The following is a 27194-nucleotide window of genomic DNA, read 5'->3' on the forward strand; positions in this document are numbered from 1 at the left end:
TTAGGGAAGCATATGGAAATCAACCAGCTAATTTCAGGTTCAATTACTTTCTTGGGGAGACGACGACACTTTTTTTCCGATAGCTAATTTAGGGAAGCAGATGGAAATCACCCAGCTGATTCAAGTTTCGATTGCTTTTTTCTGATGGCTAATTTGGGCCCCATCAAATGCCACCGCGAGGTCTTCCTTATACCCGTCGTTGCTGCTCCCGCTATTGTACACTGTTGTCACCCTCATCTACGCTGACACCACTCCTATTGGTTTCCCTGGCCTGCTAGGGGTAGTAGTGGAGCGGGAACCCCAGTGACGGTGGTGACTCCGGCTGCTGTCTGACGACGAGGGGATGCGAGTAACCGTTCAAATAGTATTCTAATTAATTATTAAGTCGATAATTTTTATAATTATGACTGCAATAATTAACTAGAATATCATTCTGGTAATCCCGGCATGTGTTTTGTGATCAAGATTGGAACATACGTCTTCCCAACATAGGTTATCACAACAAAGCTTAAGAAAGAGTGAGTAATTAAAATATATTACATGTAATTAAGTCATTACATTGCTATAAATATTTACAAGACACTACGCAGCAAAAAATAAAATCTATTAACAACAAAATATGGGTGGAGCCATTGCCCTGAGGCACCACCCAAAAACTAGTCGCTTGAGTAGTTTGCACTGCTCATGCCTACCACCTACATTGGTAGGCGTGAAGTAGCTAAACACTAGCTCATCCTTGCCTGCAGAACCTAAAAGAACAATGTGAGTATGAAGGTACTTGCAAGACTTAATTCATAATGGGTACATATAAATAATCCGACTCCAAGGATTATGTATTTGGATGATTGGTAAGGAACGACCACAACTTTAAGTAGATTCACATGCGAAAGCAATTCTTGACATAAATGTGTAAACATCTATACATTACCATCTATATCATTCTATCCTATAATCAGGACATAAACATATATGTAACTGAAATCATCATAAATATATCTGAGAATAGAATTATCTCAACCACATCCCAACATACTATACCATATCATCCCATATTCATGACTCTACGACCGATGTAAATGGATAGAAGCATGTTCATGATCGAGAGCGTGGTAATTCGAATTATTTTTACACGCTGCAGGGGTGCATCTTTACCTACACGACTCGAGAACCATTCAGCTTGGGCGATCACACAGGCCCACACAAGGGGTACTTGTGTCAACTTTTCTTATACCCGAAACTACCCATTTGCACATGCCTTTATGACATCAGGGTTACAACGAGCGTGTCCCAGACACCTCCGGCTCTCCGCCACCTTGCTTCTTCTATTCTTTTTCTCTTACGCGTCATAGGGACACATGACAAGTGTTAGCACGACGTATGATAATCGGCTTATCTTACCATTAGATCGACATGTGGTTAGTATGAAAAATGCTAAAGCCAATGACACTGACGGACGACACTTAACCGATGCAAGTGATCTATAGTATTCAGGTTCCTCTCCTGACCTATCCCTAGCCCCGCTCACATCTCATTCTCACCACTCATCAACCCATCATTATTATTATCATTGTGAACAATAATTAAACATATAGCTCACATACGATGAAACATTCCACCGCTCGATTTCTACCGGTGACCTAATGCCTTGCTAAACATCTCATTTAACTTTTAAGATAGACAGCCACATCGTTGAGCCCAAGTTACAAGGATAGGAAACATCAAATAACCAAGGTATAACCAAATGTATCAACATAGGAGCTACCCACTATTTTCTGACACCGACTTGCTAAAAAAAACACATGCAATGATGAGCATGAAAGAAATGTAAAAATGTACGCCACAAAATGTATAACAACAAGTTAAAAATACAAGACATGTGAAAGATTAACAAACTCTACAATCTAACAAGTTCAAAAACTCTGGCAGAATCCAAAAGTTCCAGGTTCAATACGGAACTTCCGGGTTAACCTTCGGGTGGGGGTCCTCGGGTTGCCACTTTTTGATTGACTCAGAGGTTCTGGGTTGAGGTCGGAACCTGCGGGTCATGCCAAAATATCCAGGTTTGCTTCCAAATGGGGGGTGCTCGGCTAATCCTAAATTGGATTAATTCGGAATTTTCAGGTTATATCCGAAACTTCTGAGTTAGGTCAGATGCTCCGGGTGAGGCTCCGAGTGAGGGTTCTTGGTTAGAGTTAATTCAAATTACTTGAAACTTCTGGGCTATACCTAGAATTTTCAGGTGTGAGTTCTTGGTTAGCTCTAACTAGGATCACCCGGAACTTCCGGGTTCTGAAAGAAAACACGTTCTCATTGATTTCTTTAACGATTCACCTTGCATGTCAAATATATCCCACATAAGCATGTATATGTACTAGTCCAAGAGTTCTAGACTAAATTTACACACTAAACCTGTACGATTTCCGAGTACAATTCAACGTGGATTTTCCAGTGCTACATGAAACTTCTGGGTTGCACCCGGAACCTTTGGGTTGTTGCAGAGAGAGTTCTTTGCGGGGAAACTTTGGTTGATTTGATTTGTACGCCTCACCAATCTAAGGAGTGAAGGTTTTGTACTAACATATGGGTTCTGGACTTCATCCACTAACAATGCAACACGATTTTCTAGCTCAAACTCATTTAAATCCCTCTTTTAGCTCCAAACATCAAGAACGCCAAAAAAAGATCAAGAACGGCTCGAATCCTTCAGGTATGTGCAAAATACTTGGATGTATGGGAAGCCTAGAAGTTAGGGATATCGAGGGTACCACACACGTAACTCGATTTTGCTTCTTGAGGGAGGAAACCAAGGGAGAATGATAGAGAGCTTGAGGGAGAGGGGGAGCAGTAGCTTGGCTGCTCGGTTGGAGAGGGAGAGAGCGTGGGAGAGGAGTGAGGGGTGCGGTTGCAGCTGAGGGAGAGGGAGAGAGAGGGTGGTTGGCCAACTTTAGTGGGTTCCACTTGCTAGAGAAATAAATCTGTTTTAACTGTAAAAATGTTTCCTTCTTTTCCGAATTTATTTCTCTCTTTTTATTTCCTAAATCAATGTGCTCTAGTGCTCAAAAATAAAATTTCTCAAAATTAAACATGATGCTAATGATGTATGATTATGCTTAAATACATGATTACGAGTTTGAGACGTGACAGAGGATGTCGGGGTAGCGTGAGGAGCGAACCCTAGTGATGGCAGCTGCTCCTACTGATGACTGGTGGTGGCGTGGCGGGGCAGTGCAAAGGCGGAGGGGTTGCGGGCAACACGAAGGCGATAGCATGGAGGCTCTGGGAGGTAGCAACTGCCGATGGGAGGAGACCAGACAAAAGACAGAGCAGGGAGAGAGAGCGCTTGGGTTAGGTGGGATATTTTTCTCCTCTCTAATCGTTAAGGAACGTGATGGAATTGAGAGGGCTGCGAACCGGAGCGAGACGTGCATCCAACACTAAAGGAGCAACGGTAAAAATCTCCAACCTCCACCTAACTCAGCCTGAAATGCAAAGAGGATCGAGCAATGGATCGATCGGATGGCCGAAAGAAAATTACCGATGTGAACCGACTGGGAGCGTGGCTATTCGACGCCGAATAAAGTTTAAGATTTGGAACACCGACCACCCCTCTTCACTAATTTATCGAGAATTTATCTTTTGAGTTCTTCCTCCACAGATTGTTTCCGAGTCTGAAATTTTGTTTGGTGTTTCTAAGTTACATTTGCTATCCCTGTGAATTTTTGCAGAATTTTCCATCAAGATTTGGCAACGAAATCGATGGAGATATGAGCTCATGGGGTGGGCGGTATTTCAAATACCGACCACCCCGAGTGCGTTCTCCCTCTTCAGCTCCGCCACGGGGGCGCCGCTCGCCTCCTTCGACGGCTCCGCGCTCGCCTCCTCCCTCCTCGCGTCCCCGTCTCCTCCGCCGGCTACGCTCGCGCTCGCACCATACGTCGCGGAGGCCCACCTCGCCGCGCTCCTGTGCATCTCCCGCGTCCTCGTCTGGAACCGCACCAGGGCCAAGCCCGCGGCCCTCGTCGCCATGCTGCGCGAATCACACCCAGCGGCCGCCGTCGAGGAGGTGGGCACCATGGACGAGGCGGTGGCCGAGGAGGACGTCGTGAGCTTCGCGACAGGGTCACGGGAGCCGATCGTGAGCGGGGAGCTGCTGCGCCCCAGGGCGCTCCTGGGCCTCGTGGGGTCGTTCACTCCGGCGATGCGGGAGTGCGACGACGAGGCGCTGCGCCGCGGGAGGGTGTTCATCGACTTCGAGGCGGCAATGGAGGAGGCTGGGGAGCTGGTGGGCGCGGTCTAGCGCGTCGTGCTGCCGAGGAGCGACGTCACCGGGACGCTCACGGAGCTGGCCACCGGGAGCGTGCATGGGCGACGCAGTGACGATGAAATCACCGTGTTCAAGTTCGTCGGCACGGTCGTGGCCGATCTCTTGGCGGCGCAACTGGCATACGAGACTTACATTGAGAAAGCCAAGAATCCTTCAGCTCAAGCTTGTTCCTAGATAATGATGAGCTGTTTCTTTCCGACAAGTAAGAGGGAAGCACAAACAAATTGATATCTGATGACTGCTTATGAACTATGATCGTCCGGAGGAAGTCGTCGTCCTCGTTGCCGAAGACGTCCGACTCGTCGACGACGCCGGCGTCGACGAGGTTCTGTTGCTGCTGCGGTAGGCTTCAATAATCTTCCCTAGCAACGCCCCGAGGTCGTCCTTGTTCCTGATCTTTCAGAGCTCCTCTCGCCGTCGTCGGTGGCGTTTGAGCCGCCGGGGCTTGAAGCGGAAAGGCGGATGTGACGAGGGGGAGCGCGGAGGTGGAGGAGCGGGGCAGGAGGTGAGAGAGAGGAGAGGAGAGGAGAGGCGGGAGGTGGTACGGATGCGGGTTGGGATCAGAGTGAATCATTGGAGGAAGGAGGACTCCCACGATTTTAAGGAAGATGCTAAAAATCAGGTGTTTGATTTTTAGTCTCCTCCCAGTCAACAGAGGAGGAGCCGTCCCATTCAAATTATATATGTATCATATATTCTTCAACGTCCCAACACCTCCATTTTCAACGCTCCCACCTACTGCCTGCCTCCACCATCTTTCACGGTGCCACTGCTGTCAAATTCACATGTATCATCTGTCGCTGCGCTAACCACTCTATTTTCTTCACCCCTACTGCATCCCTCTCATCGCCCACATACCGCCTGTTGCTCTGACGATGCCGCCGACGCCTCGTCTTACCACCATATAGCCACCCACTATCGGTTTGGCCGTCTCCTAAGCCTCCCTCTAACTCCCGGATCACTGGTAAACTCTGAAATTCTGAACCCTAACCCCTTCCCTAAACTCCCCAGCGGCCATCGCGTTCACATGGTCATCTAAAATCTCGAGAGATTTCATACGGCTGTACTCTAGGAGACGTGTGTTAAATTTTCTATGAAAGCATACTTCAGTATGTCCATGACTCCAAGCTCCATGTTTAAAATTGCACACTTCCTAAATTTCAGATGCTTGAATTTTAGAAAGAGTGATCAGGCGATGGGTTAGTGGTGGGGTTAGGGCTTTGGGTTGTCAGCGATGGATTCTCAGCGGGTGGCATGTTTAGAGGACGGTCGGCAGCGGTGAGCATGGCCAGCTGAGGAGGCGGGTGCGGGGGCTGAGTGGTGAGGTGGCGGGGACTGGGTTAATACGACAACAGATCCAACAGTTGGCGAGGGTGGCTAGTGGGCGGTGCCAGGAGGGGGTGAACGGAGATGGCCTGGTGGAGTTGAGTTAGTGTGGCGACAAATCCGACAACGGTAGCACTGTCGGAGACGGGTGGAGTAGGGCGGGAGGTGAGGGTGAGGATCTTGCGGCTAGAGATATCGATACGGTGAGATGGGAGATGGGTGGAGACAGCTAGAGATTAAAGATGCATTAGGACTGTTGGATCATGATTTAATGTTTCAGATTCATCATCTGATTTTTTAAAAAAAATTAAACATGCGTGTGAGATATAACATCTGCCAAAATTTAAAGGCCCATCATGGATCACATGCAAGTGGTCGCCGGCGCTTGCACCTCGCGGCGAGCGGCACGGGATGCCCTTTGCCCTCGTTTGTCGAGTTCGGGAACGATTCGAAGAACCATACATGGAGCGACGGGAATGGCAGAGAGCGATGGGACCGGAAGAGCGTCGAGAGCCAGTGGAACAAGGCAAGAGCGTGCTCCGCGTGGGCTTTCTTGGCTTCGTGGGCTAGCTCATACCTCGGTGGACTGGGTGGGGAAGTTTGTGTGGGCTAGAAAACATATTTTATATCAAATATCCTTGCTTTCTCCTCACTACATGCATACATAAAATATAGCTTTCTAATAATTATCATTATTATTCAAAATTCATGGGTGACTCAACGTATATCTGCCCCTGAGGACTCTATTGTCGTGGCCTTGTGGGGGAGTTCGTGGGATGTTTTTTTTAAAGATTATTTCGTGGGATGTTGGGATCTATGGCTGCTACCCTCTTAGCTTTGTTTTTTTATTTTGATTATGGACTTTAGCTTTAAAAGTAAAAGAAAAAAATAAATGGTCACATTATAAAAACTAATTATCATAATTTATAAACAAAGTTATACTATAAAATTCTATAATCCACAATCTAGTGAGAATGAGCTTTTTCACATAATCTAGATTATGATAATCTAAAGTAAAAATAAACAGTGGCATAACCTAGGACTCACGAGGGGTCTTTTGGGCCAAGAAATCGTGGCCATCTAATTCCAAGATTTTCCTGCATTCCCTTTCTGATAAGTTTATCACCCGACAGGTCACGCTCCGAACAGAAAGCTTACAAATATCCAAGTTGCCACCAACACTGGAGTTATACCCTATTTAGCTGAAGTTGTTACCCTAATTTTCACTAAAGTTACTACATATTTTTCACTTAAGTTGGTACCTTGTTTTGGTAGAAGTTGATACTTAATTTGCACTGAAGTTTTCCTCTATGTCACATAAGTTGTTAACCTTAACTAAAGTTGGTACCCAACTTTCACTGAAGTTGTTACTCTATTTTCACATAAGTTACTACTTAATTTTTTTGCGAATAACCGGGAGTTTTATTAATTAAAGGTTGTTACTGCTTAATTTTCGTTCAAATTGCTACCATACATTGTACTGGCAAGTCAGAAAATGACAACAAAAAAACTATTATCGTTCTTCTTCCTACATAAATCTCAGGCCATCTTCTCCCTCTCCTACTCTAGACCCTATATCCATGATCTCCTCCTTCCTCTCTCATCAATGGAGGTAGCCTCCCTTTCCTCTCTCCTCCCTCTCATGCCAATCTGCTGGTCTAATCCCCCGTTCCTTTACCACAGGTCTTGTTGAGCGAGGGAACGAGGCTGCGTAGCAAAGAGCATGGATGGCAGCGTAGCATGGAACACGAGTGCCGCTGTGGTTGGGAAGACCAAGAACGGCAGCGACGTACGAGATCGCCATGACGGCACGCGGGGAGGTCGGCTACCTGCTATCGCGCGTGAGGAGGCCGAGTACCACAAAAACCGTAGAGGTCGATCTGTCTTAGCTTTTTTGGGAGGACGCGGGGTCGCACGCTTGGCGAAGCCACGACCTGTTGTGGCTTAACGCCTCCTTCCCTTTTTGCTTTGTGAATTGCGAATTTCCTCTCTTAGGAAAGGCTTTGGTTGCCAAACATTGGTTTGGTTTGCTTTAGTTAGTAAGAGCGTCTTCAACAATAACTACTAGCTATGAGAATTATCTATGTCATCTATAGATAACACAACAACAAATTACCTCTCTAATGAACTAGCTATAGTACACTCGACAAATTTAATATTGTTCCACGTGTAATAGAGGTATTAAAATCTGCATGCAACTTAGAGAGTGTTATAGACTAACTACGAATTAATATATAGTTTTTCTCTCTTCATTCATTTTTCCCTCCACATAGGTAGAAATCTAATTTTATCATCTTTATAACTAACTGGCATGAATTGTTGGAGATATCCTAACCAAACAATTGATGAGGAATGACACGATGACAATACACGATGTCAATCCCACTTTTGGGTCTATCTATGCAACTCGTACAAGTCTCTGAATTAGTAACTGATATGCACAATACAAACATAAATGAATATCACAGGTATACCGCGATTAAAAGCATAATACTTAGAGTACAATATGGGGTTCATTACGACACATGCACAAAGGCTTAATAAACAGTCTTACACCATAATGGATACATCGAAACAACCTAAGCCCTACATGCAGCATGAATGCGAATGAAATATAACTCTCCTACTCATCTTCTCCACTGTCAATGCAATCAGCTTCTAGGTCTTCATCCGAATACAAATAAGCAAGGGTGAGTACCACGGTTCAAAAAACCGACGGTAACCGCTCAAAAATTGTGATAACCGACCTTCTCAGTCCGGTTCGATTTCAGAAACCGAACGGTAACCGAATTTGAATTCAAAAAATTCAAAGAAAATAAAAAAAATTCAAATAAAATCTTAAAAAAACTAGACACAATTCTAAGACCTTCTGTGAATTTTTTTTTTCAAAAATAATGTCGTTTGCATCATATTCTATAGGGAGGAAGTTTGAAAAAAATAAAAAAAAATTGAAGCGTACGGCTCAGTTATTAACTCATGTTAAGGAAAAGTTTAACATGCAAGCACATATTTTTTTTTTGTGTAAAACGTATTTTAATAGAATCTTTAAAATTGATTTCACTTTATTTAGAGTTTTATTAATTTCTCTATGATTTTTACAAAGTTCACAAGCATAAAGTGAATATGTTGAGAAACAACACTGTAATTAACTTTTTCATGTCTACTATTATTTTTCCTACGTAAATCATAGTATAAATAAGCTAATGAAAGTGGTTTCACTAATTTTTGAGGTGTGATGGGTCAGTTATGAATTAATCTAGTTGCAACACATTTACACAATCATGCATGTTACAATAACTAATTCATGAGTTCATGTATTTTTAAAAGACATAGGATCATGTAATAAAACTAACAAAATTAGTTTCATGATTTTTGGATTAGCAAAGAGTAAACTATGCATTTAACTTGGTTTAACAAATACAATTTCTCACAGAAAAGTTTAAACTTTTTTATGAGTATAAATACTTTATATCATGTAGATCATGTTACAATGAAACCAACAAAATTTGTTTCACTTGATTTGAAGCTCAGATGAATTAGTTATTGATTTTACAAGATTGGAATAATTTTTGGGTTTTTTTGTTGAACTTCACTGAAAATCGAGAAAACCGCTCGATAAATCGAGAAAACCAAGCGGTTACCGACAATGCGGAAAATTTGAAAAAACCGCTCGATAAATCGCAAAAATCGCTCGGTAATCGGTCCAAACCGACCGGTTACCGAACTGCTAAAATCGTAATTTTTTTTTCCAAATTTCAAATTTTGCCAAATGAATTTTGTCCAATTTTTTTTGAATTTTCGACCGGTTACCACGGTAACCGCAAATTTTCGGTTATCACCAGGTCGGTAAGGTGAACCTTGATGAGTACACATGGTACTCAGCAAGACCTATTTTAAGGAAAAATATTTAGATGCATAAGAGTAGAACTAGGATAAGGCAATAGAACAAGGATAAGCACTTTAAGTTGAGTTTATGAGGTTGTTAGTCTTAGTAGAAATACATCTATTTAGCTAGTTCCTATGTCTTAATAGTTGGTGAGCACCCAGTCCTCACCAACATAAGGCACACAACATGCTTTTCTAAAATACAGGCACACAATTCACTCACATATTAAGGAGATACTCACACCAATTGAGCTAAAAATTATGATCGAACCATAGCATGTCAGTAACCGTAGTCAAGGTTATCTGATAGGTTTACACTCTGCAGAAGTTATACAACTTAACCAACTAAGTATGCACATACCTTAACTTTAGCAACTGATAAAACTGTCGTAACGAGACAACATCCTCCCTATTTTGCCAAGATATCCACCCATGAGGCACATAGATACTAGGGGCCTAAATATTCAAGAGGAATACCATTTAGCAATCCCTATAGCTCCTCATAGCACCACTAGCCGTAACATGGGATTTCATATAGATTGCTTGAGTCTTCTCTTGCCTCCCACTGCTACTACCAGTCTAAGAGTGGGTATCAAGCTAAGTCAAACAGGTTGGGTCAAATCCTGGGAGATACAAGACAAGTAATTATACGGTTGATCGTTAGGTGGGATGTCACAGTAAACCAATCCTTATACAACCAATACAAGTGTCTTCCTCTACCTAAAAACTAACATAGCTCTAAGGTAATTCCCATCACCGTCCGGGCACCCCCTCCTCTATGTTCTTATCGATGTAGACTTTTTACTAAACTTGTCTCAAAAAATGAGGACTTTCTGCACCTCTATATGTATGCAAGAAGTTTTTCCGTTGTAATATACAGCAAAGAGAAAGAATAAAAAAGAGAGATCCACCTTACATCATGTATTCTTGATTGGATGTGTTCATCTAAAGAGACAGAAAGGAAGATGCACTAACCGCTGGCAACGTGGAATACAATACTAACAACATAGTTTGGCTCCACTTGCACCGCCGCGTGACCCCCTTTTTCTATTTTTATGGAAACCGAACTATATCTTGTGAAATTACGCCAAAATTTCGACGAAATTCATGGTTCCTAAGGGGCCTAACTTGGATGAAGGACTCAGCCATGTCTGCGTTGACATAGATAACAACATATTCTGAGTTGTATCAGCGTGCGTCACAATAAAGGTAAATAAAACTAGTATACTCTAAAAATGAAAATCAAATGCTTAGTATTCACAATCGCTCTATAGCAATGTATATATAACCATTTTCAAGTGGCTTAATTTAACAGCGGTTTAATTTAACAGAGGTCTGTTATTACATCTAATCCCCTTGATTAATCACTGTCTACTTCATCCTCTTCCTCCCAGTCCTCGTCGTCGTCCTCATCCTCCTCCTCCACCAAGGAAGAGTATTCCTTGGCCATGGACAGGACGTTCCAGTGCCGGACGGCGAGGTCCCACCCCACCAAGGAGCCCCTCTCCGCGGCGTCCCATCTCGACGACAGGAACCCGTAGTGGACACCGAGCAGCCCCACCGCGAACAGCACGGCTGAGCCCGCGGCGGCGGCCCAGGCCGGCGCGTCCCCTGACGCCGAGCGGTCGAGCAGCCTCAGGAATGTGGCCTCCGCCGCGACTGCTGCTGCTGGGGGCGCCAGCATCCGCCACATCATCCCGCGCCGCATCTCCTCCGACAGGTCCAACCCGAGCCCGCCTGCGCGCCGTTCTTGGCTGTTCACGGCGACGCCCGACGTCGCCGTTGTGTCGATGACCTCAACGTTGCTAGAGCTGGCCGCCGGCCGGGCGGTGCCGATGCGGCGAAGCGGGCTGGTGGGAAGGAGCGGGCGAGCTGTGGTGGCGCGAGACGGGAGCAGCAGCAGCAGCTCCATGGCCGGCTTAGACTATAGTGGTGGTGGTGTCCGGCGTTTGTGAAGACGAGGAGAGGGGAAGGCACGGCTTGGTGAGTTATCCTAAGCCATTTCTTTGGATGGCAACGTGTGAGATATTTTTGCCTGGTGTAACATGATTCGTGCCTGTCTGAAAAACGAAATTTTTTCATTTATTCATACACGGATTAAAAAAGCGAAATTCCTCGTCTACCTACCATAAGATGGGAGAATAGGAACTCCACTAGGAGCTTGAACCATCTGATCATTTGTAAAAGGAATTTCGTCCTGACCTGACACCAAGACGGTGTGGTTGATTCTTATACTGATTTGCACATGCTGGAGGGGATTAGGGAATGAATTTTGTACGGTTTATAGGGTAGCTAAGCCAAGGATACATTGCCCACTAACTGACAGGTCTGACTACAAATCTGTCATCTAAACAAAAGAAAGCGCCGACGACCGACGGGTCACATGAAGCCAGGGTTTTTCCTCCTCCATGCTGACACTTTCTTTGTCTGCACCGGCGATCTTCATGTGCTCACTACTCATTCCATCGTTGCCTCCAGCTACAAGCCATGCAAGGTGTAAACTAGCTAGCCGAGCTACACCACAGTGATCCGGCCTCCCCCACATGCAACTTTGAGATCTGCTAGCTCATCCGGATCTCCCCTACGTGCTAACATCCAAAAGCATCTAACAGACTTATCCTTTTCACCCAAGCTATTTCTTTTCTCTTTTTTTTCCCCTCCTCATGATAACAATGTGACATACCGACGAGATGTACGTGCGTTAGTTTGATGGTGCGCGGATCCTATGCTAGTGTGCGTCTATTTTTTTTAATGAGCCTAAAACTGCACCAAGTAGCATCTTGTTAGGAAAAAGCCTAATAATGTGATATTGTGATCCCTGTACTTAAGTGGAGCACTCCTTTAACACTGACACCTTCATCTGTCCGAGGCAGCTAGCCTTATGTCCTGTCAGGCCCTGTAAATAGGTGCGGCTCATGAGCACTAGCAAATAGTTGTAAATCCATCTCGTTTTGCATAGTTTTGACTATTATTTTTTATTAAAATATAATGATAAAATTCATAGTATTTATAATATTATAAAGGTATTTTTCAAAGATAAATCTACGCATATGATTTTAAGGTTTTCAAACTATTTTTTTTTAAATTATTATTAGTCAAAGTTTTGAAGTTTGACCGATTCTTTTTAAAATTGATGTTCATTTATAATCAGAGGGAGTAATAGTTTAAAAAAAGACTGGAATGCACCAGGAACTGCAAAAGCAGTTGCACCAAGAACAGCAGCGGTTGGCAAGAGTGCAAATCTCGTTCTAGCATTGGTGCCGCTTGCTGGTGGTGCAATTACAGTTGCATACTTGCATGCACGTTTCCGGGTTCTGTCTGGGAGAGGAAGTACGACCGGTCAAATAACTAGATTCTATCGCAAAGATTTTGATCGCGGGGTCTGCAATGCTATTGCCCCGATCGACGAACGTCACCACAGCATTTGCAATCACAGAAAAGTCAACAAGAATTCACAGTCACCACAACATTTGCCATCACAGAAAAGTCAACAAGAATTCACAGTAACCATCTGATATGCACCCCAGCACAGAACCCAAGAATCTTACAGTTCCACTTCCATCGATCTCCGCCGGCCGTGAGCGCGCGCGCGCCTAGCAGGGCCGCGAGCTCGGCGGCGGCACGTCGGCCTTGGGCGCCGAGGTGACCGCGACGGATACGTTCTTCCTGTGCTCGGTGCGGCTGAGCTGGCTTGCACCGCCGCGCCCGGCGGCTGCGCTCCGCATCCGGCCCTTGCCGAGGTGGTGCTCGCAGAGGGCGTAGCCCACCAGCGTCGGCTGGCTGCAGCGCCACCCGCGCCCGTTCATGCGGCTGCACCGTGACCCCTCCAGCAGCACCGCCGGGCCACGCCGCTTCCTTATGCCGCCGCCGCTGTCATCCTTGATCACGTTCGCGGCCACTGCTGTCACCAGCATTGCTCTGCCGACGCCGTTGACAAGACGCTCCTCGGCTTTCACCGGCTCAGGCATGTTCCGATGACCATTCTGTAGGCTGCAAGTGCACAATGATGCATTTGTACATGGCTTAGATGGTACTAAAATGCGATCAAATCGACCAAAGAAGTAGTGCATCGATCATATATTAAGCACAATTCAAGGATAGCTAGATCACAAGATTATATTGCAACACATTGTAATCCTACTGAGACTGAACTAATGGATGGTGTTTAGGACATTATGATCCTGTCCATGATCACAGCATGGAGCGCAATATGGTTGAGATCGTGCAAATCATAGCATATTTTCCTGCCTTTGAGTAAATGCTACGATGCAGGTCCTCTCTTCTATCACTACATCGATGATCGATCTGAATACATCGATGCAATTCCAAACAGCCCCGGATGCAAAGTACTAATGCCTGACAGAAAGAAAGTGAATGTCCAAGAGAACTGAATAGTTCATGATGCGCACGAATCGCACATGGCCCATGCCTCCCAAAGCACTGGGTTGCACTCATACAGGTCGAAAGAACATGAATGGTGCAAGAGGAGAAGCAAAAAAGCTAAGTGTGATCGATCTAGCTACAAGGGGATCAAGCAACAATCCCCTGATCAAAGTGGCAAAAGAGAGTGCACACAAGTGAAGTGCACTGGATCGATCATCGATGTAGGATACATGCATATAGAATAGAGGTGGCAGTGGTGCCTCTACTACATGGGTACATGAGCGGTTTGTCTGGGAAGGAGGGTATTAACTGATTGGACTGATGTGTCAAGCTGCCATTGCCCACTAGTACGTATAAAACAGTGAACCCAAGCCCAGCAAATCAAAAAGGGCCTTGGATGCTTTCTTTTTTTATTTACTATTCTCACAGCCATTGCTCACTCACACCCACACAATAGCACAAAGCCAGCCAACACCTTCTTGTTTTGCTCCTGTTCCAGTTTCAGTAGTTAGTTCATCACATACCTCCTGTGACCATCTGCAGCAGGCCCCCGTTGTTGTGCACCCAGGCTCCTGCTGCACTCCACCACATTGTCCTGCAAAAGCAGTAATCCAAGAACACGGGGTTAGCTAGATCTGGGCATCCACCCGGCCCGGGGTGCAACCGAACCAACTTTTCAAGAGCTGTCCTAACAAATTCCCTCTTCTTGGAATATGCAGATTGGGAATCAAGAAGCTAGCTAGCAGCATGCGTACCTGCGGCAACAGTGGCAGCAATGCCGCGCGCCTCACCGCCGAGGAGGGCTCGTCCCCGAGATCCGCGGCCGCATTTGGGTGCAAGTGCAACTCCTCCTCCTCTTTCTTGTCCCCCGCGAGACGCTCCTGGTGATCTCTCGTTGCATTTGGCGGTGGCCAGGGTGCGGATGGATCTGAGGGCAGCAGGGAGGAGAGAGGCTGGCCCTGAGGCCTCCTCCTAATCCTCATGGATGGAGGACGAGAGAGAGAGAGAGGGAGGAGAGAGAGGGCCAATGGAGATTTGGGGAGGGTGCAAATTAAAGGAGGGGGGCTTTGCGCGTTGGTTCCTTGGTTTTGGTTGGCCTTTTATGCCTGCCTCATGGACGCATTGCATTTATTTATGGGAACCAGTAAATGGAATAGGGTGTAAGATTGGTGCAGTTTCACTCCGGCACTCGGCTGGCTTTTTGGCATGAGAGATGATGATGGATGCACATATTTAGAGTAGAGGAAAGGAGAGGAGGGGGCGGGGGACATGAATCTTCTACACTAATGATGATTAATGTAAAGGATCACTATTTGAACAGTAATATGAATCTATTGCTACAGTTTGTTATATTAATTAATCATTGCTACTGTAGCCACTGCGTTTGATTATGTTCATCAGCGGATTTGTACTGTATCATTTGATAATGTAGCAGTACGGTTGTAGTTGATCCAATCCATTCATATTAAAATCAACAAGCATAGAGTGTCTCTAATATACTCCACTGCAGCTCCTGCAGTTGACGGTGATAACTGCAGCGCATCCAAATTTGGGGATAGATGGCATGAGGGGTGCAGTGGTGAGGTGCTTTGTTTTTGCATGCAATCCGCTATGTCTGTTAGAACATTTTCATAGGGGATGGGAATGGGATGGGGTGGCAAGGAAGGTGAGATTTGTCTGTTGGATACTATTGTTAAGTGTACAAGCAATTAAGTTGTTATAGCTTAAACGATCTACGGTCCGCTGTGTCCCAATTGGAATCAATTCTCGTGGGATAGTGGTCTAAGTTCCAACTTCACATGTTTAGCTGCAAATTTATCAAAGTTTTGCATTTCATCCGAATTTCAGGTTCGAGGGCTCAAGCCCAGGTGTGAGATTCAAATTGCTTTCATGTTATAATAAAAATTACAAGCTTTATGTGAATTTCAAGAGTTTTCGTGTTGAATTCTAGAGAGAAAAAGAGTTAAGTACAACATTTTGGTGCAAAATAGAAACAACTCGTAGCAAATATGTATGGTTGTAGTTATACAAGCTTTGGCTTTGTTCTAGAGGGCACATTAACATAGAGAAGAAGCAACATTATAGGCATTGGTTGACAGGATTGCATAGTCAACATCCATCCCCTCCAATAACAATCGCATGGTATCCATTTTTTAGCTTCTGATCTAATTTTACAAATTTTAGTGCTATGCACGGTCATAATTAAGCACAATGGATAGAAGAAATACATGGATGAATATTGTATTTGTATGCACACAAATTTCTTGTGGGGATTAACATGAGGCAACTATTGTGTAAAGCAAATTCATTTTGACATGAAAACACTGGTGTGCATCCAGCCTTTTGCCAGCATGGCTAGCCTGGTTGGTATAGTAGCCTATGAGTTACCCACGAGAACAGTGAACTGTGCTCATGCAGTTGCCAGCTTAGCAAAATTCTTAGGCTAGAGCCCAGAGCTGCTACACGTACAAGGTCCTTCAGATTCCGATATCATAAACTCCACTAACCAGTGGGACCCCATTCTCACGTACTAAGGCATACCAACAGTTCAACACAAGCCATACATCGGGCTTGCATAGAGATCATGATCCCTAATGGGCTGAGCCTCTGCTTCTCTCAAGGATGGGCTTTTTGGGCCTCATGAGTTGGATGACATTTACCTCCCTTTTTTAGGGATTATTTCTCAGGCCTCAACTCTGACATAGTCATTCAATACGATTGTCCATTCAGGAGAATTTGTGGATTGATACAGTTTAGGATGGATAAACGCCTCATGTATTTCAGAAGTTTTAACATATAATGGGTCATAGATCCATTCATCTGTGGGTCTTAGAACAAATAGATGACATGGGAATGTGGGGGTCTGTGTCTGTGTGCTAGCCACCATCCATGTAAATATGCCATGATTCATGGGGCGGGCTACATGCAGTCCACATGATGTGTCCTATCAAAAGAAATTCCAGAAAGACAAGCAGGCATGTTGATGGATGGATGCAGGTATGTTTATGGATGGATGCAGGTACTGGCATGACCTTCGCATATGGACCAGCATCAGATGATCCGATGAATGTTGATGGGCAATGTAGCAGAGCACACATTATTTAGATCCTGGACTCATCTCATGTCCTCCTGTGCACATAGTGCTCCAAACCCATGCAACAGTAGCTGCATGATGTGCCAGGTACGTTCACAGAACGACCGTAGGAAGATGCTAACATGTTGTGCCAGATCAGAAACCTCATATACCAGAGAAGGTGCGGTTCCGTGTGATCCATATACAAATCACAAAATACAAGCGTCCTTAAGTACGATCTATTTAAAAGGGGGGACAAAGTGATGCCATACGATAAGGGAAAGGACCACGGGAATGGTCCATGAAATCAAGTTCAAGGTAAACAACTTACCCAAGTGGACATCAACCTACTTTATGGTAAGTATTGTGTTGGGCTGTGGACTAGTTCAGCAGGCTCATATATCAATATATGTATGTATCTTCAATGGAGTAAGAAGTGAAGTTTCAGAGTTTTCTCAAAAACCAATTGTCAACATGGTACCAGAAACTTCTTTGGTCCGGAGGCAGTTCTAGGCACTGTAGCAGCGGTGCGGGAGCCAGTGGCGTGCGAGCCCGGCGGTGAGGTGGCGACGGTGCGCAGGTGCTAGCAGCGCTGCGTGTGAAGGAGGTGTGAGTGCGCGACGATGGATCTGAGTTGCACGCTACTCCCGCGAAGGCAATCAGCAGCAGGCAGGGAATTTGGTGATGGGTGCTCTAATTGCTCGAGCAGCTGAAGGTTAGGTACGAATTTGGGTGTTGTAGAGGAGAGAGGGCGGCCGATTGAAGGAGTGCAGAAGCTGGGGGTCTGTGTGAGGGCCCTGTGTGAGTGAAGGTTGATACAGGTAAGGTCGGTAGTGCAGAGCGGCTGTGGTGTGCTCGCACGAAGGATGAGGAGGTGCTGGTGTACGGCGCCTGAGTAGCCAAGGAGGTGGCAGATTCGGCAGCACGCATGTGTGAAGAGGTGCCCGTGCAGAGGAGCACATCAGAGACGTCGAGATTGGAGTCAAGCCGTGGCTAGGGGAGCTGCAGATCTGAGCAAGGCTGCTGTGTGTGCATGGCAGCTGGAAGCTTGGCAACGAAACCCGATTTGGGTTGCGTGAAGGTGCTACAGAACAGTTAAGTCATCAAAGTCCATCAGCTCTCCAAGAACCGAGCTTGATTTGGTGAGAGACTTGCGCTAGTTAACTCAAGTACATGATCAACTTGTGTTGGTGGTAGTAAGTGAGGGACTGTCTTCTCGGGCAAGAGGGTAGAGAAGGGAAAATTGTTGTACACATGATTGTGTGACTGCCGAGTGATTGGAATTTATTGAAGCAATGGAAGGAAATCAAGGGATTGAACAAGTGTTCGACAAATTGATGGAGTTGCTTACTATGAAAAAGGATGAGGTCTCATCCTCAAGTAGTGAAATTAAAATTGATGTCGAATGATATCAAATTGGAGGGCATTAAGAATTATGTAGCATGGTCTAAGAGGGTATTGTTATTGTTGAAGGCGAAAAAATTTGAGGGCTTTATCAATGGAGAGATGACTGAGCCAGGGGATAACTCGAGTAATGAATGGAAAAATCAGGATGCTGCAAATTCTTTGGTGGATGCATGGATGTTGAGCTCTATGATTCCGACTATTGTCAACACTGTTGATACAATTCAAAGTGCATCTGAAATATGGAAAGCTACGAAAAAGATGTATTTAGGGGTTGGAGATGTGATGTTGATGTTCAGATAGAAGATTGTCTCCATGATCTCAAATAGGGGGAGCGGTCTATGATGGATTATGTTACTGAGTTGAAGCATTTGTGGGCTGATGTAGACCAATATGATCTTTTTGAGTTACCACATGATGATTTGTGTGGCTTGGATAAAAAAGTAGGTAGAAAAAAGAAGAGTTCTTTAGTTTTTGAGATGCCTAAACTCAGAGTTTGAGGGAAGACGTACCACTATGTTTCATCAAATCACTCTCCCTACCTTAGAGGAGGCTATAGCTGTCATGGCACAAGAGGAGTTGAGACTAAAGGTGATGAGGAGAACTACTTCCCCTTCATCATGTCCTATTTTTACAGCAACAAGAACTATTAATGCAAGAAATTTTTTAACCGTGATGATATAGGGCACTTGATTCATGATTATCCTAAACCATTCAAGCACAATCGTGGAAGAGGAAGAGACAGTAGCAGAGGTGCTTTGAGGGGTGGCAGAGGACGTGGAGATAGAGGTGGCCACAGAGCCAATGTAGTTGGCACAGAAGAGGAGATTTTCAAAGTAGGGGAGACTTCATTAGTAGAACTTGAAGAATCAAAACAACTGAGAGGAAAAGATGAAAGCTCTGGAGATCAGGATCAAGAGGCTCACAGTGGTGATTTCATCAACTTTGCCTACGTGAATGAAGATAATTATGTCCATGCATTTATACACACACAAATATCACGATTAAATTGGATTCTAGACTCAGGGGCATCAAAGCACATCACAAGCACATCAAGTGAGTTTGTTTCATATACACAATATCCCCCCCCCCCCCACACACACATAAAGAAACTATACAAACTGCTGATGGTACACCATAACCCATTATTAGTGTTGGTACAATATAATGCACTCCATCTATTAAATTATCATCAATTTTGCATATGCGAGTCTTTCCGATCAATATTGTATCATTAAGTGCTTTAGTTGATCAGTTGGATTGTCGAGTTATTCTTGACCAAAAAAATTGTTTAATTCAGGAGAGACGAACAGGGAGGCATCTTGGGAGTGCAACCAGGCGTAGTGGATTGTGATACATGGATTGTGAAGGAACAAATGATGCATTGCGTACTGTCTTAGCAGCAACAATGGGAGAGAAGGAAGCTAGTGTGATGCTTTTGCATTATAGTTTGGGGCATCTTTCTTTTGATAAAATATGCAAAGCCTTTCTTGATATAATGTGTGGGCTGGATAAGAATAAACTATTTTGTGATGCATATGAGTTTGCAAAACATACAAGGACATCTTATGTGAGTTGGGGCATCAGGAATATGTCTCCTTTTGTACTAATTCATTCAGATGTCTAGACATGTCCTATGGTCTCTATTAGTGGGATGAAGTAGTTCGTTACTTTTATTGATTGCTTCTCTCGGATGACATGGGTATATCTCATGAAGCATAAACATGAGGTATTGAAATGCTTTCAAAAATTTATGCTCTTGTGAAAAACCAATTCATACTCAAGTCCAAATGATAAAAACAGATAATGGGACTGAGTATGTGAACAAAGAATTTGGTGTGTTTTTGTCAACAAATGGTATATTGCATCAGACTTTATGTCCGGACACACCTCCACAGAATGGTGTGAACGAAAGGAAAACCCGTCATATTTTGGAGGTTGCTCGCTCACTAATGTTTACCATGAACGTTCCCAAGTTTTTATGGAGTGAAGCTGTTTGGATAGCTACATACCTCATTAACCATACTCCATCAAGAGTACTTAGGATGAAGACCCCCTGTGAGATGTTGTTGGGTGAGAATAAGTTTGTGGTACCACCTAAAGTTTTTAGATGTACATACTTTGTGAGGGATCATAGACCCTCGGTAGGAAAGCTAGATCTACGTGCCGTAAAGTGCATCTTTGTAGGGTATTCTCCAGGACAGAAGGGATACAATTGCTGGTATCCTAGTGAGCGATGCTTATTTGTAAGCATGGATGTAACTTTCAGGGAGTCAGTGCCCTATTATGGAGAGAAGATTGACCTAAGTTTTATGTTTGAATTTGACTCGGCAAATACAGATGTGGTCAGTCAAGAGGGTGAGAATAATAGTGTGATTAGTAGTTCAATTGAGCAACTGCTAAGGAGAATGGAGGCTGTGATTAATGGCTTAACTCAACCAAGAATGGAGGTTGTGACTAGTGGTTCGATTCTAACTCCTTGTCATGAGACTAGCTCTATAGGTGAGGAGCAGCGAGACAAATGAACCTTGAAAGTTTATACAAGAAGGAAGTTTAAATCTCAAGCAGATGCGCCAACAGTGACTCCATTATTAACCTCTGAACAAGGTTTACCAACACCAACAGAGATTATTGAGGTGTCATCGACCTCTGAAATTGAGATTGAAAATGACCCATTGCATTACGGAAAGGTGCACGAGCTAAGGTCGAAGTGCCTCCACCAAGGTATGGGTTTGAGCATGACATTAGTAATTATGTCTCCTATACATCCCTATCTCCTGCATATAGTTCATTTGTTGCATCATTACAATCCATAGAAATTCCCAAAGGCTGGAAAGAAGCGAAGAAAGACCCTAAGTGGCATGAGGCCATGTTGGAGGAAATGAGAGCTCTTGAAAAGAACAAAACTTGGGAACTTGTAACATCACCAACCAGGAGGAAAGCTGTCAGTTGCAAATGGGTCTTCACTGTGAAGCACAACCCAAAAGGTAAAGTGGAAAGGTACAAAACAAGACTTGCTGCAAGGGGATATAGTCAGACATATGGTATTGACTATGACGAGACATTCGCACAGGTGGCAAAGATGAGCACGGTAAGAACTTTGATCTCTTGTGTGGCTAACTTTGGTTCTCCCTTGCATCAATTGGACGTCAAGAATGCTTTCTTGCATCGAGATCTTCAGGAGGAGGTGTATATAGAGACTTCACCTGGCTTTTCTAATCCTGAAATAGCTGGGAAAGTTTGTAGATTGAAGAAGTCCTTATATGGGCTCAAACAGTCTCCACGAGCTTGGTTTGATCGATTCAGATGTGCACTGTGTGGCATAGGCTATAAACAGTGCAATGGGGACCATACTGTATTCTATCTACATTTGGGGCATAAGATCACAGTTTTGGCTGTGTATGTGGATGATATCATCGTCACAGGTGATGACGAATTAGAGATTAAACGTTTGAAAGAGAATCTGAGTAAGGAATTTGAGGTGAAGGATCTTGGTCCACTCAGGAACTTTCTTGGTATTGAGATTGCTCGATCTTCAAAAGGTATTGTTCTCTCATAGAGAAAGTATGCACTAGACTTACTTAGTGAGACCGGCACGCTTGGGTGTCAATCTGCATCAACACCTATTGATCCAAACCACAAGTTATGCACTGAATAAGGTGATCCAGTAAATAAAGAGAGCTACCAAAGGCTTGTTGGTCAGCTCATTTACTTGTGTCATACAAGGCCAGATATCCCCTATGTTGTAAGTGTTGTAAGCAGGTATATGCATGATCCCAGGAGTGGACATCTGGATGTCGTTTACCGAATCCTAAGATATTTGAAGAGTAGTCCTGGAAAAGGACTTTATTTCAGAAGCCATGGTCATTTGAATATGGATGGTTATTGTGATGCTGATTGGGCTAGTTGCCTTGATGATAGGAGATCAACTTCGGGCTAATGTGTTTTTGTTGGAGGGAATTTGGTGTCATGGAAGAGCACGAAGCAATCAATTGTATCTCGCTCAACTGCGAAAGCAGAGTATAGAGCAATGCATTATGTGGTGAGTGAGATGTTATGGGTAAGAAATCTCCTATCCGAGTTAAATGTGTTAAGGAAAGGCTCCTTGAGAGTCTTGTGTGATAACAAATCAGCTATTAACATTGCTAACAATCCAATTTAACATGATAGCACGAAGCATGTGGAGATAGATCGCTTCTTTATTAAGGAAAAGTTAGATGATGTTATACTATAATTAAGCTATATAAACTCGGGTGGTCAAGAGACAGATTGTTTAACTAAGGTTTTAAGAGTAAAAGAGTGTAATATAGCATGTACCAAGATGAAAATGATAGATATCTATCACCTATCTTGAGGGAGAGTGTTAAGCTGTGATCTAGGCCAGTAGGCCCATACATATACAATATATGTATGTATCTTTAAAGGAGTAAGAAGTGAAGTTTCAGAATTTTTTCAAAACTAATTGCCAACAAAAGGTAAAAATTAACAGGTAGGAGTAATGACAACCGGCTACACATATCATCTGCAACAGTTACTCGAGAAAGTAAATACAGGCAGCAAAGGTGCTCACAGTCAAAGCAGAACTACGGAGTTCCTACCTGAATTGGTAACTCGTGTTGCAGCAATGTTCCCAGAGTTTGTCATTGCACAGTACAGGCATTGCAAAGTAGCAGGAGTGGTGCTCAGATGTTTAACAGTGCCTAATTCTCAATAGCCTAGAGATATCCTGACCAATCTGAAACTCCGCAGTTGCCTATTTGTTCACCATGCGAGCAGAAGAGAAGATGCATATGAAAATGAAGGCTTATTGGTAAATAGACGTGCATGCATACGACAAACTTACTGAAACCTTCAGTTCGACAAGAATTCAGGATACTCCACAACTTTTCAGCCAATCATTAAACGTTCCAGAGACATGGAAATGTCGATTACAGACAGTTTCCATATTATTCAGTATGCCAAAAACGAACTCAGAATACTATACAGACAGACAAAAGTCTAAAAAAATTATCTTCCTGTACCATCTCAGATACGACCTTATTATCTTTTTTATTATTATTTCTAGCTAAGACATGAAGTTTACATCATAAAATCCTACTGAACCTATACAGATTTCGTGTTGTTATTGAGAGCTAGAGATTCTGACTAACTGCCTGCTTTACTCTATGCAAAGGATCCCAAAAATCCTTGATCTCAGCTATACCAACGTTCCTTTGATCGATTCGTGTGGATTTTAACCTATGCAACTTGACGTTTCACTACAACAGTTTATTTACAAGAACAAGTAAGTCCGCACTTGCCTTTATTGTTGCATCGTTTGACTCTGTTTGACCAAAATCCGTGCGTAGACAAGCTCGTTCCAGGAGTCCGGTACTCCAGGAAGGCACCAGTGGCTGCAGTCCTGGTATATCTCAGGTGATTTCCTCTCCTGCTCAGTCAACTTCTGCTTGCGATAGACTGAAGGGTGTGCCTCCTTCCGGTAGTCAGTCATCCTTGTTATGTTCAGGTACACAACAGGTGTTTTCATCCCATGGAGCACTTCCTCCAAAATGCTCATCTTTGTTGGGTACGGTGTAAGGTACTGCTCATTTGTTATCGGCTCAGTTTCCTTGTCACAACTGCCGCCTGAATTCCACTGACCCCCGCTGCATAACAGAAAGAAACACTAAACATCAGCTACTCGTATAGTACATCAAGCTGAGCTTGCAAGGGTTCACAAATAGCTTTGGATACCTGAAATGGGATGCTGAGTAGCCTCTGAAAAACACAGTGGATTTCTTGGGATTTACATTGGAATCAACCCACTTGGCCCAGGTGTTGAGAGCTCTCCGATAGGCATCATGGACATCCAGCTCACTATATACGCGGTTGCCCTCTTGATAGTAATCTTTCCTGTGGCGCATTTTTTCATGCTTAGAACAGTAAACGGAAAATGAAATGCAGGATATACAAACTGCAGATCTTCATGTGTTGCTTACCCTAGAGCAGTTTTGCCATGCGTCCACCAGTGACCGGTATTGAAGATAATGATATCTGCATTCTTGTACCTTGGAGAAGCTCGATCGATTATGTCAAGTCTGAGAGTTTCCCTGGTACCGTTTACATTTCTGATTGGCATCTCCCATTCCTGAACAAGGAAAGGGGAGCGGAAGAACTCCACACTGCAATTGTATTCCTAAACAACAGGATGTTTGCACATTCATAATTAATTATAATTGCTGAAACGAGCACAGATAACAAAGATTGGAATATAAGATTGAAATATAGTAATCTACCTGGAACAAGAAAGAGTAAGCGCCCTCAGCCCTGAATTGGCGCTTGCCGGATACCTCAAAAGCCTTCCTCTTGTCTTTGACAGAATTCCTCAAGATACAAACCAGGGATTCCCACATGTTCCTGTTGAGCGAATCACCGACAAACACCAGTCTCTTTCCCCTCAGCCTCTCCAACATATCAATTGGGTTCAATCTAATATAAGCAACACATAATTGAATTCGTCACACGCCAATGGCTAACAGAATTCACCAAAATTGTACTGTTGTTCAAGTAAAATTTCCTCACCTTGGGATGCTGCATCCGCTGGGTTGCCACCGTAGCCTCTGGTAAGCTTTGTCAGGCCGGCCGTTGAGATAGCAGTTGAAGGACTGATCGACGTGAGGACATGATCCCGCAGGATACAGAGGGTACGAGTCATCTCGGACCCAATTCCCATAGAACATATCGCAGCTGGCCATGCTCGCAATCCAGTCAACCTTGTTGTGTCGGCCGGCATTAGCGACCTCTTTCACCGGCACAACACTGTTGTTATTGGCAATTGGGGTGACTGCTTGTGCAGAATGATCTTTCGCCGAACTAGTACTCCTCTGAGGACTAGTAGTTGCTTCTTTCTGGTTATTCACTGTACTATTGCTTCCACCTGAAGCAGCTCTACTCTGGTTATCTGCAGGAACCTGAATTGGGACGGTGTGGTTATTGCCTGCAGCTCCACTGCTCTGAGACGCAACTCCATTATCGTCCATGGCCGCTGCAACTGCACTCTCAGTCTGATTAATGAATGGAACAGCAGTACCATTGCCTAAAGCTTCTGTTCCAATCCCTAACCGTTGTGTAGAGCCGATAGCATTCCTTGCACTGGCTTTCATCCCGTTGCCGTCTCTGGCATCCACCGAACTCGCATTCACGTCGGAGCCATTGATCCGAACAGGCACGCCCCCTTTCGCCGCAGCGTCACTTTGGGATGAACCACCGCTCAGAACTCCAACCCCACCCTTCGCCTCGGCGGCGGCACTCACGGTGGAATTTTTGGCTTCTGCACCGCCTCGCTCGTGATCGTTGGGCGGCGCGCCGCTCTGCACTGCCGCAGTAGCATTGCCTGGCACGTGATCGCCGTTGCGAGCTCCGCCCTCACTGCTGGTCGGGACTCCTCCTCTGCTTCCCAACTGCTCACCGGGCCGAACCGCGCTGGAGCCATTGCCTCCCGCTTGCAAGCCCCTCGCCGCGAACCCGCCACCGCTCGGCCCACCATGCCTCGCCGCGCCGCCGCCTGGAGGCCCCGGGGATGAGGAGTTGGCGGGGAACAGGGAAAAGAAGAAGCCCGAGACCTGTCCGCGATCCGGCGACGCGGAGGCGATCATGCCGTCGAACCACGACGTGTCCGGCGACGAGGGCGCGGGCTCGGGGAGCGGGGGCGCGAACGCGAGGAAGGCCGCGAACGCGGCGAAGGCAAGGGCGACGCAGTAGAGGCAGAGCCGCGCAGGCCGCGCGCGCCCGACGTATACCGCAAGGCCGACTCCGCCACCGAGGTGGTCGGCCACGGCCGCCACGCCGCTCTCCCTCCACGCGCCCTTCATCCGGGTGGCGCGCGCGCGTGTGCGGGCGGGCGGGCGCGGTGGGGAGCTCGTTAGGGTTTAGAGGAAGCGGAAGCGGGGGTAGGAGGAGGGAGCGCGCCGTGCGTGGCGATCGATCTGCTGCAGGCTGCGGTGAAGGCTTTTGTAGGGAGGTGGTGGGGGCGGCGTGGTGCGGGTTGGGAGCGAAACCAACAGACCAGGCGATCTTTTGGGATTTTTAAACCTCTCGCCGTCTCGCGTTTGGTTTCGTGGGTTTTGTGGGTGCCTCGCGAGCGAATCCAACCAAATTTGTGCCGGGCTGCAGTGATCTCTCGGAAACTGGAGTTGAGACAAGGATGGCGGCAGTTCCGTAAATTGTTCTCATATTTGGGGCTCCGGCATGCATATTCCACCGGTCTTCTACGGAACACGAAAATTTTCCCGAGCCTTAAAAAATGATGTGTTTTTTTTATCTAAATTACTAGATGAGTGTCCGTATGTCGAAATTTACATAAAATAACATCAAATATATACATAGATATTACTTACATCAATAGATCTAAAGAGCGATTCACTATGCTGTCATATAGCAGATCTGCTAGCGTCTCATGCACGTTATACGTCAAAAACGAGAATGGAGTTTGGGCTCCGCCCAATTTTAAGGGAAACTAATTCATATCAGCTAGACACAGAACAGATAATACAAAATATACACAAAACTAATCGATCTTTAATTGGAGATCTCCAGAAAATATATCCCCTGTTTGTGTTCTCTTTAGCTCATTTGAATTTCGATGTTCTATGGTTAGTACATAATCTGCCAATCTCCTTCATAACACTCAAGGAGAGGAGGCTAGAGCTACAGCTGGTTCCAAAGCTTGTGCTATCAAATCTATGCAGTATACATGATAGATGAACATTTTAGATCTTAAATGCCAACAAAAATAACCAAAATGTGTGTACTTACTCCATG

The 27194-nt window shown here is 44.9% G+C and overlaps 4 protein-coding genes across 4 annotated transcripts; 1 reads left to right on the top strand and 3 right to left on the bottom strand.

Annotated features, from left to right (window-relative positions):
• Positions 1 to 3471: 3471 nt before the first annotated feature.
• LOC133917731 (protein SAR DEFICIENT 4-like) lies at positions 3472 to 5042 on the top strand. The gene has a single exon (XM_062361594.1). It carries the CDS (start codon positions 3773 to 3775, stop codon positions 4295 to 4297), a length of 525 nt encoding a protein of 174 aa, XP_062217578.1. The 5' UTR covers positions 3472 to 3772; the 3' UTR covers positions 4298 to 5042.
• A 5743-nt stretch (positions 5043 to 10785) lies between these two features.
• LOC133919905 (uncharacterized) lies at positions 10786 to 11525 on the bottom strand. The gene has a single exon (XM_062364464.1). The coding sequence runs from the start codon at positions 11445 to 11447 to the stop codon at positions 10896 to 10898; it is 552 nt and encodes a 183-aa protein (XP_062220448.1). The 5' UTR covers positions 11448 to 11525; the 3' UTR covers positions 10786 to 10895.
• Positions 11526 to 12942: 1417 nt separating this feature from the next.
• LOC133917732 (uncharacterized) lies at positions 12943 to 15167 on the bottom strand. The gene is made up of 3 exons (XM_062361595.1): positions 14674 to 15167; positions 14443 to 14513; positions 12943 to 13525 (listed from the first exon to the last, which is right to left on the bottom strand). The coding sequence occupies exons 1-3, from the start codon at positions 14899 to 14901 to the stop codon at positions 13129 to 13131; spliced, it is 696 nt and encodes a 231-aa protein (XP_062217579.1). The 5' UTR covers positions 14902 to 15167; the 3' UTR covers positions 12943 to 13128.
• Positions 15168 to 23205: 8038 nt separating this feature from the next.
• Positions 23206 to 26295, bottom strand: LOC133917733 (protein trichome birefringence-like 1). The gene is made up of 5 exons (XM_062361596.1): positions 24957 to 26295; positions 24671 to 24863; positions 24374 to 24570; positions 24129 to 24287; positions 23206 to 24040 (listed from the first exon to the last, which is right to left on the bottom strand). Exons 1-5 carry the CDS (start codon positions 26243 to 26245, stop codon positions 23698 to 23700), a joined length of 2181 nt encoding a protein of 726 aa, XP_062217580.1. The 5' UTR covers positions 26246 to 26295; the 3' UTR covers positions 23206 to 23697.
• Positions 26296 to 27194: the final 899 nt, after the last annotated feature.

Source organism: Phragmites australis, chromosome 5, assembly GCF_958298935.1.
Source record: "Phragmites australis chromosome 5, lpPhrAust1.1, whole genome shotgun sequence".
NCBI classification, from domain to species: Eukaryota; Viridiplantae; Streptophyta; class Magnoliopsida; order Poales; family Poaceae; genus Phragmites; species Phragmites australis.